The 13,327-nt window shown below is 44.0% G+C and overlaps 1 protein-coding gene across 20 annotated transcripts in view; it reads right to left on the reverse strand.

The window, feature by feature from the left end:
- Positions 1-13,327, reverse strand: part of LOC115168716 (tumor protein D54) — a 36,107-nt gene that overhangs the window by 16,968 nt on the left and 5,812 nt on the right. For 19 of the 20 annotated variants that reach the window (XR_003870729.1, XR_003870732.1, XR_003870728.1 and 16 more), the window contains exons 2-3: positions 6,309-6,511; positions 5,942-6,090 (exon numbers count right to left, since the gene is read on the reverse strand). Coding sequence is in view for 12 of the 20 variants with exons in the window: in XM_029724232.1 (XP_029580092.1) it covers positions 5,942-6,090; positions 6,309-6,511 (352 nt within the window). In the remaining 8 variants the exon portion in view is untranslated. The remainder of the gene's footprint in view (positions 1-5,941; positions 6,091-6,308; positions 6,512-13,327) is intronic. The other variant, XM_029724230.1, reaches the window with a different exon arrangement.

A 13,327-nucleotide genomic window follows, 5' to 3' on the forward strand; every position in this document is an offset into this window, starting at 1 on the left:
GGAGAACAGTAGCTCCACATCAGTCAGAGTGCTGTCTGCTGATAGAATGATGGAGAACAGTAGCTCCACATCAGTCAGAGTGCTGTCTGCTGATAGAATGATGGAGAACAGTAGCTCCACATCAGTCAGAGAGCTGTCTGCTGATAGAATGATGGAGAACAGTAGCTCCACATCAGTCAGAGAGCTGTCTGCTGATAGAATGATGGAGAACAGTAGCTCCACATCAGTCAGAGAGCTGTCTGCTGATAGAATGATGGAGAACAGTAGCTCCACATCAGTCAGAGAGCTGTCTGCTGATAGAATGATGGAGAACAGTAGCTCCACATCAGTCAGAGAGCTGTCTGCTGATAGAATGATGGAGAACAGTAGCTCCACATCAGTCAGAGAGCTGTCTGCTGATAGAATGATGGAGAACAGTAGCTCCACATCAGTCAGAGAGCTGTCTGCTGATAGAATGATGGAGAACAGTAGCTCCACATCAGTCAGAGTGCTGTCTGCTGATAGAATGATGGAGAACAGTAGCTCCACATCAGTCAGAGAGCTGTCTGCTGATAGAATGATGGAGAACAGTAGCTCCACATCAGTCAGAGAGCTGTCTGCTGATAGAATGATGGAGAACAGTAGCTCCACATCAGTCAGAGAGCTGTCTGCTGATAGAATGATGGAGAACAGTAGCTCCACATCAGTCAGAGAGCTGTCTGCTGATAGAATGATGGAGAACAGTAGCTCCACATCAGTCAGAGTGCTATCTGCTGATAGAATGATGGAGAACAGTAGCTCTACATCAGTCAGAGAGCTGTCTGCTGATAGAATGATGGAGAACAGTAGCTCCACATCAGTCAGAGAGCTGTCTGCTGATAGAATGATGGAGAACAGTAGCTCCACATCAGTCAGAGTGCTGTCTGCTGATAGAATGATGGAGAACAGTAGCTCCACATCAGAGAGCTGTCTGCTGATAGAATGATGGAGAACAGTAGCTCCACATCAGTCAGAGAGCTGTCTGCTGATAGAATGATGGAGAACAGTAGCTCCACATCAGTCAGAGTGCTGTCTGCTGATAGAATGATGGAGAACAGTAGCTCCACATCAGTCAGAGAGCTGTCTGCTGATAGAATGATGGAGAACAGTAGCTCCACATCAGTCAGAGAGCTGTCTGCTGATAGAATGATGGAGAACAGTAGCTCCACATCAGAGAGCTGTCTGCTGATAGAATGATGGAGAACAGTAGCTCCACATCAGTCAGAGAGCTGTCTGCTGATAGAATGATGGAGAACAGTAGCTCCACATCAGTCAGAGAGCTGTCTGCTGATAGAATGATGGAGAACAGTAGCTCCACATCAGTCAGAGAGCTGTCTGCTGATAGAATGATGGAGAACAGTAGCTCCACATCAGTCAGAGAGCTGTCTGCTGATAGAATGATGGAGAACAGTAGCTCCACATCAGTCAGAGAGCTGTCTGCTGATAGAATGATGGAGAACAGTAGCTCCACATCAGTCAGAGAGCTGTCTGCTGATAGAATGCCTGTTGGTGAATTCTCATCCGAGAGGAGAAGTGTAACTGAAGAAAAAAATGTGTCTGATGCCGAGCAGAAATTACAATAAACATTTTAAATCTACGTTTACAAAACACAGCAAGATATTTCTATGCTGTCAAAAAAATGCAAAAATAAAATGGAATTCTGTGTTAACTAGCAACTTAAACTTAGGTGTCGTGTTACGTGGCTGAATTAAAAAGGTGACTAGGCATCAGTGTTAGCTTGCTGCCGTGTTTGAGAACTCAAAGTCCTTTGGATAAGTTATTTGTACAGCTGCCACCATCTTGATTTCTTTGAGGTTTTTTTCTCCTCTCCCTTCTCGGCCTGCCCCACCCCCCCCCCCCCACCTTCTCAGAGTAGTGCAGTGCAGGCAGGCCCGTTGCCCTAGCGACTCCAGACTCCACACAGACAGTGTGTACACATGCTGCTTCAGAGCCAGTACTGTTCTTCCTTCAGACAAGCATGTGTCAAAACGTTCTTCATTTGCACAATGTCTCTCGTTCACATTCACTTGTAAAAATGTCCAAACTCACCACAAATGACATTCTGTAGCTCCTACCTATATATATTGTGGCAAACCTCTTCAAAGCTAGGAGCGTTTGTCACAAATTAAGTGAGAAACTGTCACCAAAGTCAGCCCAGAATTAAAGTTCTTTCGAACATGACAGTACCTGTATGTTTGTTTCTCTGTCCTGGTCCACTCAGGCCACAGGTAAGGTCAAGGATAGCAGGGTTCGGTACACAAATCTGGTTCTCGGTAGGTCCAGGTCTAAACGCCAACAGGTAAGTCCAAAACAGTCCAGCTCGTACACGGTAAATGCAGCCAATGTAGAATGTCTCTCTCTCTCTATGGTTCATAGATCCTTCCCGCCCTCTCTCTCTCTTCCTGGTTTTTCTTGACCTTTTATCTGTGGGTCGGCTCCACCTTCTGAGGGTTCCCCTTGCTTCTGGGAATTGTAGTTTTGGCAGTCGGTCATTTTGTGATCTGTAGTTCTAATCGGGGTGGCCATTTTAGTGATCGGGCAGAGCCCGTTTATTAGTTCTGCCCTCACATATCTGCCATTTATCACTCGACCCCCTTCTTTGCCACAATATATATATGTAGAACTTCATGAGTGGGATTGCCTGCTTTTGCAATTTGTTTATTTTAGTTTGCGGGCGTTGGCCTTCATGTAAATTTACCATTACTCATGTTACATTTTGTTTTGCATTCTGGTAATTGACACCCAAATGGGCTTTTTGCTTTTTTTTTGGCGCCCCCTCGTGTATTAAGCCAGTAATACCTTCAATACCAGGATGAGAGAAGTATGGATATCAGGATACCGACCAACCCTAGTTAAATCTACCAGAGATATTAGGTTGTTGGTTCAGAGGAAGTGGGAACGAGGATGTCACCTTAACACCCGGGAGTCACCTGCTTTAACAGGAAACACAGCACAGGGAAACAGGAAGTGATAGAAAACAGACAGACTTCATGTAAAGAGTGAGTCATTGCCAGTAAGCCACCCATCCAAAAGAGAAAGAGATGGACCTAGAGCTCCTTCAGTGGAGTACTACAAGCCATTTACCAGCCTCATATAGCAGGCTTTAAGTTTAGTCTGACAGAAAAAAAGAGGGACTATATGGGTTATTCTAGGATAGACAACAACTCTTTGGCAAACCAACAGTGGCACGTTAAAGCAAGGCAGAACTTTGTGGAATGTACAGATAGAAATATTTCTATGTAGAACAAACAAACTTCAGACATGTAGAATAAAGAATCACGTCAGCTCTACTCGTGACATTTCTATCTGCAAAATACGCACAATATCTGCGTACTGAACGTGGGGAAACGTCATGACGACGACACCCAAAGAAGCCGGGAGACAGACGGTGTCTGCCGGGAGACAGACGGTGTCTGCCGGGAGACAGACTAGGAGACAGACGGTGTCTGCCGGGAGACAGACTAGGAGACAGATGGTGTCTGCCGGGAGACAGATGGTGTCTGCCGGGAGACAGACGGTGTCTGCCGGGAGACAGATGGTGTCATGGGAATGTGAGTTTTCACACGCAGCAGGCAGAGGAACCCACAAAAGGACAAATATAGAATCAAGAGCACAATGGATACAGTAAGCCAGGGTACACTGCAGACACTGGTAGCCTACGGCAGGGGTTCTCAAATTAGACATTGAGGTTGAGAGAGCGGTAAACTTTCTCATTCCACCTCGCCAAGTTTCTCAGTGCTGACATAGCTGGAAAACAGACTGGCTTAGAGATGTACAGCTCAGCACTGTGCCAGGCTGGCTGTCTGATTCACGCTACAAGGCCAAACCATGCTGTTCTGACTCAGATGTTCACCTTGTCCTTTTCATAGTGTTGAAACATTAACCCACATTTCTGTTATTTTTTAAAACTCATTGACTGAAATTGGTTAAATTACTTGAAATCCATTTTGTAAATTCCCCCCCGTGAGCTCAATACGCACATTGCAGTTTCTCTAGATATAAAAATCAGGTCAAGCCAGAACTGTGCGATGTAGTAGGGAGTTGTAGTTTTCAACAGGACAATATTCTACATAGTTAATTAACAAATGTTCTGCACTAAACTACAATGACCATAATCTATTGTCTGGTCCATTTAATTTGTTTTACACGCCTGCTTATGTTAGTGTGGGGGGGAGACAGAGACAGACAGACACAGAGAGAGACAGAGAGACAGAGAGAGACAGAATGGGCGATGGAGAGCAGTTGCTTGGCCAGGTATCTCTACCTGTAAATACATGATCTAAGTGACTGATAGTTGGTATTCAGCAGTTATAAAATTACACCTTATTTACTATGAAAAACTACTAAAATAGTGAGCAGCAGCACTATAGAGATGAGATGAAATTAAATAAAGTCATCAAATAAAACTAATGTAATACACACAATAACTGATATATTTATATTAAAGTGAACGATGGTTAATGAGTGATCAGCAGTAATGGACAGTCACTAGCATCATGGGACTTTCATTCATTGTTTTATTCTGTGTTTAAATATTCAATCCACATAATGCATTTAAAGTTTTTTAAATTTTTTATAAATACTTCTAAATCTAAAACCATGATTATTATTTATTTATTTAATAGTCGAACTGACCTGAAAAAGCACTAAAAAAAAAATAATAATAAATAAATAAAAAAATAAAAAATAAAAAAAATAAATAAATAAATAAATAAAATCGCTCAGCACTACCTTTCCAGAACGGTTCCAGAAACGTAACCAGGTCCAGCACCACAGTAGAAAGCAGGCATACAGTATGCAACACACTTCGGTTTTGTAGTGCTAAGATACATCTGGTCCTCTGTTTGGTAGAGCATAGCAACGCTAAAGGTCGTGGGTTCAACTCCACATATGCAAAAAAAACAAACAAAATGTACTCGCTGTACTGTACAATCTCTTTGGATAAAAGCATCAGCTAATTTAAATATTTATATCTGGGGGGGGGGGGGGGAGAGAAAATCCATTAACTAGGCTACTTCAGAAACTTCAAATCACTGATGCTGACTGATACACCTTCACTAATCAACATCAAAAAAATAAATCAAACAATAAAAATGTCTTTGCTCCCTCCATTTTGACTTGGTAATATTACACGTCACTTTAAGACTTTGAACTGTTTGACAGGATTTAGAAGATGCCTCGATTTAAAAACGGCTTCTTCACTCAAATCTAAAAGCTGCTAGAATATTACTGCCAAGTCGGAACTGGAAGCACAAGCATTTCGCTACACTCTCATTAACATCTGCTAACCATGTGTAACGTGACAAATCACATTTGATTTGAGTTGAATCATGTTACTTATATAACGCAATGGGCCGTTTGAAACGTTGAATTACAGCATGACTCATCATAAACGCAAAAGGAATATTTTGAGTATATCGACAAGAGGTCGAAGTAGACGGACATGATTCTAAAGCCTACGGATCACTTCAGTGTACTGACAGCGGTGGACCCGCACTCACAGGGCCACTTCAGTGTACTGACAGCGGTGGACCCGCACTCACAGGGCCACTTCAGTGTACTGACAGCGGTGGACCCGCACTCACAGGGCCACTTCAGTGTACTGACAGCGGTGGACCCGCACTCACAGGGCCACTTCAGTGTACTGGCAGCGATGGACCCGCACTCACAGGGCCACTTCAGTGTACTAACAGCGGTGGACCCGCACTCACAGGGCCACTCTGGTCTACACTAAAATAACCCTGACCGGGCCAGAATGACAGAAGGGAACAGCAGAGAGCATCTAGAAGAATCAATTGACGGACGTTACTGCAAGCAATCAGTTAATGTTATTTTAACAACCTAAGATGAATAATATTAGATGTTTTTTTTGTTGTTGTTTAAGTCTCAACATTTTTTTTTTTTAAAAGGGTCTTGTACTTACGCATTAGAAGTCTGGACATCCTGCCATCCCTTGGTGAGGTTCTGTTTGAGCTCGTTGAGGGGGCTCATCCCCAGCTTCCTCTTCAGATCAGCAGAATGTTTCTCTTTGGCCAGGAGGACCTGTCTCAGGGTGTTGATCTCCTCCTCTACCTGTCAGCAACACAGCAGAAAGGTCAACCACTGGCTGGGTCAAACGTAGTTATGAACATTACCATTGTCTGAAACAAAAGTTCCACTCAAATGTTTTGTGGAACCGATTATTAGTAAATCAAACTCACTCAAAAAGAGATGGGATCAGATTAGAGCACAGGGACAACAAAACAGACAAAACACGAGGCCTATGTCGGTTCCGGCCAACAGAACCATACCTTTCCTAGCTCAGAGCGGATCTCCTCAGCCTCCTCCTCTGTGAGCCCTGGGGGTAGCGTGTTGATGGAAGATACCCCCATTGCTCCAGCCTCCACGGGGACATCAGTCAGTGGGTCTGCTCCTCCTGCAGGTCCAAGGCCCTTGTTGGGAGAGTTCAGGTTGATGTCTGGGTCAAGAGACAGAGTGGGGGCAGGGGGGCATGCTGAGTTGAGAGAGAGTAGAAGGTCTTGAATTGATGTGTTAGTGTCATCAACAGTAATAATAATAATAATAATAATAACTTTATTGGTACAGTGCTTTTCAATACAAGTAACAAAAGTGCTTCACATCAAATAAAAGTGCTAACAAAAACAGGTAAACAAAAGGACAGCTAATTAATAATTTAAAAAAAAGACATGAAAAGCATCTTCATAAAAGTGTCTATTCAGCAGGGATATAAAAACAGACACTGATCTCCTCTGGCAGACCAAGTCCAGGGGTCCTAATGCCCCGTCTCCTTTCGTTGTCAGCCTAGACTTTAGAATGGGCAACAGTGTCCTGCCAGAGAATCTCTGGCTGCGTCCTGGCTCGTAGGGAGATTTGTGGACAAAACGGCCAAGGTTATTTACAATCCGAGTTCTAGCAAGTTGGGGGCTGCCAAATAAAACCACCTCAGATTTTATATCATTGAGCTGAATTTTATTTTATTTTTTTAAATAAAATTGGTCAGACAGTCAACATTTGATGTCAGCAAGACACTGGTGAAGGGTCACTACGCTAGCTTGGTCACTGGGTCTGGGTCAATAGAGCTGTGTGTGTCATCTGCATAGCAGCAAAACTGAAAGTTATGATGGTGGGGGGTGCCGGGAACGATACGGAAACATCCATTCTCACTGAGAAACGTCTGCCACAAAATATATGACCTGAACCAGTCGAGGGCAACGCCGGACAGACTCCCACCCACCTCTCAACAGGGATGCTACAGTCCACAGTATCAAACACGGCACTAAGATCCAAATGAACTAGGATAGAGCATTCACCGGCAGGCGGCCGGTCACTACCCGCCGGCAGGCGGCCGGTCACTACCCGCCGGCAGGCGGCCGGTCACTACCCGCCGGCAGGCGGCCGGTCACTACCCGCCGGCAGCCGGCCGGTCACTACCCGCCGGCAGCCGGCCGGTCACTACCCGCCGGCAGGCGGCCGGTCACTACCCGCCGGCAGGCGGCCGGTCACTACCCGCCGGCAGGCGGCCGGTCACTACCCGCCGGCAGGCGGCCGGTCACTACCCGCCGGCAGCCGGTCATTACTGATTTTCAATAAAGTCGTTTCCGTTCTGTGAAGTGGGCAGAAACAATTATTCATACTCAAAATGAGCCAATAATTGCTTGAAAAACAACTGTTTCCAAATATACATACATACATACACACACACACACACACACACACACACACACACACACACACACACACACACACACACACACACATACATACATACATACATACATACATACATACATACATACATACATACATATTCTAAAAAGAAGCTTAGAGAAAGGTCTATAATTATTTAGTCTGGAAAGGTCTAGATTGGGTTTTTTTAAAATGAGAAGTTGGACCAGAGACAGAGTTCAGGGAACTATTTACAATAGACAGCACGTTGGGACCAACAGGGAACTATTTACAATAGACAGCACGTTAGGACCAACGGGGGAACTATTTACAATAGACAGCACGTTAGGACCAACGGGGGAACTATTTACAATAGACAGCACGTTGGGGACCAACGGGGAACTATTTACAATAGACAGCACGTTGGGGACCAACGGGGAACTATTTACAATAGACAGCACGTTGGGGACCAACGGGGAACTATTTACAATAGACAGCACGTTGGGGACCAACGGGGAACTATTTACAATAGACAGCACGTTGGGACCAACAGGGAACTATTTACAATAGACAGCACGTTAGGACCAACGGGGGAACTATTTACAATAGACAGCACGTTAGGACCAACGGGGGAACTATTTACAATAGACAGCACGTTAGGACCAACAGGGAACTATTTACAATAGACAGCACGTTAGGACCAACAGGGAACTATTTACAATAGACAGCACGTTAGGACCAACAGGGAACTATTTACAATAGACAGCACGTTGGGGACCAACGGGGAACTATTTACAATAGACAGCACGTTAGGGACCAACGGGGAACTATTTACAATAGACAAAGTAAGTATGCATGGCTAATAAACAGAGTAGCAGAAGCGTATGGGGGGGAGCACAAAGTTAAGACTAACAGGTTAACAGTATAGACTTGGTTGTGTGTGTAGACCCTGGGGCGCAAAGTTAAAGGATTCTAACAGGTCAAGGAACTTCCCAGCTAGAACATCATGAATGAATGAATGTTCTCCAAGAATAACAAGCCAGACAGACTGGATTGTTTTTGGTAGATAAGAAAAAAGGCTTGGAGGGGGTAGTTTCATTGCATGGAACTAAAAATCCTTGGAGTTTAAGCCAAAATCTCACAGAGCATGAAAACATCAATGCCATTGTAAATAATTTAAATAATTGCCTACGTAGGAGATCTTTACATTCAATAACCCAATCTTGACACGCTGCTAGATTTACAGAGTTAAAAATCAGTAGAGAGTTAAAAGAGCTCCTCTAACTGCACTATGGGACATACCATGTTCTCGTTAACCAATTATGACAGAGGAGTAATACCAGACTCTGGCTATCCGTCAGTTTATTTCGGTTTTAGGAGGGGTGGAGCAGCTTTAATATTGCAGATAGATTGTCTCGCTTCCATCATATGTAAATCGTCTGGATCATTTCCAATCCGCCACATAGATACACTTCTCTTTAATACACCTTCCTTTATTATTCCCCAAACCCTACCACCCCTCCCCCAATTGGAGAAAACTAATAAACAATAACACTTAGGCTTCTACATCTTATACACATTTTACAGACACAATCTATTTTACAATAGTTATATTTTGATTGTTTTTAGTCCTGGCCTTCCTCTATTTCTGATGTCCATCCAGTTTGATTTCTATTTGTAACTGTTCTATTTCACAAAAGTTCTGAACCTATACACATTTTACAGACCCCGTATATTTTTACATTTGTTATCTTATTAGTGGCACCTTTCAGCTCCATTCAACCCCTCCCATCTATCTCTTAACACCATCCATATTGGATTGTCAGTCAAACAGTTCACAATGTTGCTAGAAATAATCCTGGAATCCCTGCAGTTAGGGTGAAACCTGTCTCTTTAAAAAAAAAATATATATTTTTTAAAAAGTGCCACAGCAAATCAAAAGTGTCACAAAAGCAGACATTACAAAGTTTCTTCATGTACTCGTTTAGGGCAACGAGGCGGATGAAATGTTCCCGAAACCCTTCAATATCAAGGGAGGGGTGGGAGTCAGAGGGAATTCAAAATTAAATCAAATTCTATTGGTCACATACACATATTCAGCCGATGTTATTGCGGGTGTAGTGAAATGCTTGTGTTCCCAGCTCCAACAGTAATATCTAACTAAATGCTTGTGTTTCTAGCTCCAACAGCGCAGTAATATCTAACTAAATGCTTGTGTTCCCAGCTCCAACAGCGCAGTAATATCTAACTAAATGCTTGTGTTCCTAGCTCCAACAGCACAGTAATATCTAACTAAATGCTTGTGTTCCCAGCTCCAACAGCGCAGTAATATCTAACTAAATGCTTGTGTTCCTAGCTCCAACAGTGCAGTAATATCTAACTAAATGCTTGTGTTCCCAGCTCCAACAGCGCAGTAATATCTAACTAAATGCTTGTGTTCCCAGCTCCAACAGTACAGTAATATCTAACTAAATGCTTGTGTTCCCAGCTCCAACAGTAATATCTAACTAAATGCTTGTGTTTCCAGCTCCAACAGTAATATCTAACTAAATGCTTGCGTTTCCAGCTCCAACAGTATCTAACAATTTACACATGTAAAAGAACAGAATGAATAAATATAAAAAGTAATTATTCTCTTCCTTACGCTAGCGAGGGTCTTTAAAATAGTGTAGTCCTCCCTCTGATCACCTAAAGCGAAGGTCGTTAAAATAGTGTAGTCCTCCCTCTGATCACCTAAAGCGAAGTTCGTTAAAATAGTGTAGTCCTCCCTCTGATCACCTAAAGCGAAGGTCGTTAAAATAGTGTAGTCCTCCCTCTGATCACCTAAAGCGAAGGTCGTTAAAATAGTGTAGTCCTCCCTCTGATCACCTAAAGCGAAGGTCGTTAAAAATAGTGTAGTCCTCCCTCTGATCACCTAAAGCGAAGGTCGTTAAAATAGTGTAGTCCTCACTCTGATCACCTAAAGCGAAGGTCGTTAAAATAGTGTAGTCCTCCCTCTGATCACCTAAAGCGAGGGTCGTTAAAATAGTGTAGTCCTCCCTCTGATCACCTAAAGCGAGGGTCGTTAAAATAGTGTAGTCCTCCCTCTGATCACCTAAAGCGAGGGTCGTTAAAATAGTGTAGTCCTCCCTCTGATCACCTAAAGCGAGGGTCGTTAAAACCTACGCGAGTGACGATGGTGTCAATATTAAAGTAGTTGGCCAGAACCATGGGCAGGAGGGAGTTGATGTCTCGGACACTGGCTCCCGGGTGACAGTGGACCTTGGGTCAGTCCACTGACCGTAGGGAGGCAAAAATCCCTCGCCATCAAGCAGCCCATAATGACAGTGGCCCGTGACGGAATCCGATGGGGAAAGAAGAGGGGGACGGAGGCTTTGAGCCAGGCTAGCCTAACTCGCCGTACCACCAGCAGATGGCGTCGTAAGCCCCGAGATCCTGCTGTCTTGAGTCAGATCTGATGAGTAATAGTAGAAATCGGGGAAGGTGCCACTGGTCGTCTGCCGAACGTTGGTACACTCCCAGGATTAGAGCCAGTAGGTCCGCCTCCAGCCGGTAGGTCCGCCTCCAGCCGGTAGGTCCGCCTCCAGCCGGGCAAAGCTGTTAGATAGCAGAATCAGATCTTCCAGTACAGATGGAGTCCGGCCAGACTGCCTCCCTCCCTCCTGGCCAGTGTCCAGTCACCCAGCGGAGTTTAGCTTGTCTGTACGGTGGATTGGAACAGATCAACACAGTCAAAATAAACTAAAAATCAACACCCTGGCTGTAGGAGGCACTCAAGACAGATGCAATTTGCCTGGGTTGCCACCAGGTTGGTGGACTACGAAAAGCAGGTACCGCTTTTTCCTCAGCTGAGCTAGCAACCCGGACAATCTCTTCCTGAAGCTGCTCGATGGTGACGCCTTTTCGGGCAGACAAGCCCCGTGTCCACATTTTCTCCCTTCCCTTGTGTGGAGATCATGTCGCACCTGGAGCATTTGCTCCCCCGGTCATGGATAGAAGCAACGGCAGGCTAGCACTGCTAGCCCGCTCCATTAGCAGCTAACTAATAGCTATGTTTTTAGCGGGATCCCAGGGCACAAACTTGCAGTCCCAGCAGCAACAGTAAAAGTTAACCGTGCCATGGAATTCCTAGCTATACTTTAGATCGATTTCTTACACTATTTTATAGAAGTAAAACTAACATTCACCACTTAGCTGCGCTTTTTGATGACATCTGTACGGCCATCTAGAAAACAGCCCTCGATCTCCGCATCTTTAGACACCGTCTTAGTTACACAAGCTAGTTTTCCATTCAATTTGCAACTCAATTCATGCAAATATTCAAAAACACACCTAAAGAAAATATGCAAATGTTTCCCCTCAAAAAGGACTTGGTGCAGATAAACAGTGTGTGATGACGTAGTGCACACAAGTTACTTTTCATGTACCCCATAAAAATGTTTAAAAGTTGAATGTGTTTCCATTGAATGTTCAACTCTACCGATAGTTGTAGCAAAATATGCAAATATGCCCAAACAGCCAACAGCTCGCAGACACAGCGCGGATAGGCTAGTCTACATTCTATATTCATATCCACAATAATTTGTCAAATTACAGCCAAGCATCGATCACAATGTCACCAGAATAAGACCATCTATATTTATTGGAAAGGATCATCAAGATCACTGCGCTTTCACCCCCCTGTGAAGTTCATCATCATGCATTTCATCTGTAGCCTAGTAAACTGCATGATTTCCCCGAGTCGTAGTGGGAGGACCAAACACACACACCATATCATTGCATGACTCCAAAAAAAAAAAAGCTGAATATTTCCCGGGGGACAGCGAGGCTAAAAGTTATTCTAAAGAGGAACTGTAGCTATACACGAAGCAGTCTCTTTAAAAAACGGCCATGAATTCACTCCCGTCACTGAGTAGACTGGGTTTAGCCAGGCAGGGCTAATGGAACCACCACCATTAAGCTAGGGTCTCTGTCTGACTCGCAACTCTGGTCCCAGGTTTGTTAGTGCGGTCTTGTCTTTCCAACTACTACAGTCATTGGGGTTGTCATTGCCAAGCGTTGACCATAGGAGTTGGCAAGACAGTACAAACAGACCTGGAATCCAGTGCTGTATCCACAATCAACAAGGCCATTGTCTGTGGAAGAATAGCAGTGTTTATATACAGTGATGATAGTCTTAACCATCTAAGGCCGGAAAGATCCCAGTACTGCAATATTTATTTTTTTCCACTGCAAAAATGAAAACACGAAGCAGTGGAATCTCTTTGGTTTTTTAAAAACCCTGCTGTAAAACCCTGCTGTAAAACCCTGCTGTAAAACCCTGCTGTAAAATACTGTGATATAGTTTGGAAAATAAATGAAAATGACAACATAATGTTGGTTTCCAACATCAGGGCCGTTCTCCTAAGGAAGTTCACCCCTCTTGGTGTTCCGTTTCCTTGCCGTGGTACTAACGAGTACGGTGATTCTGGCATCGCCCCGGACCGAGGTAAGACTACTGGAGATGACGTCACATGTTGTAGTAATGTACAACACCTCTTTGGTTTAATAGATCACCACTGTACTACGGGGTCAACAATGACTAATTTGTTCAAATGACGCAATAATATAGCTGGCTAACAGACTAACCTAGTTACACACTGAA

Source organism: Salmo trutta, chromosome 30, assembly GCF_901001165.1.
Source record: "Salmo trutta chromosome 30, fSalTru1.1, whole genome shotgun sequence".
Classification (NCBI taxonomy): domain Eukaryota; kingdom Metazoa; phylum Chordata; class Actinopteri; order Salmoniformes; family Salmonidae; genus Salmo; species Salmo trutta.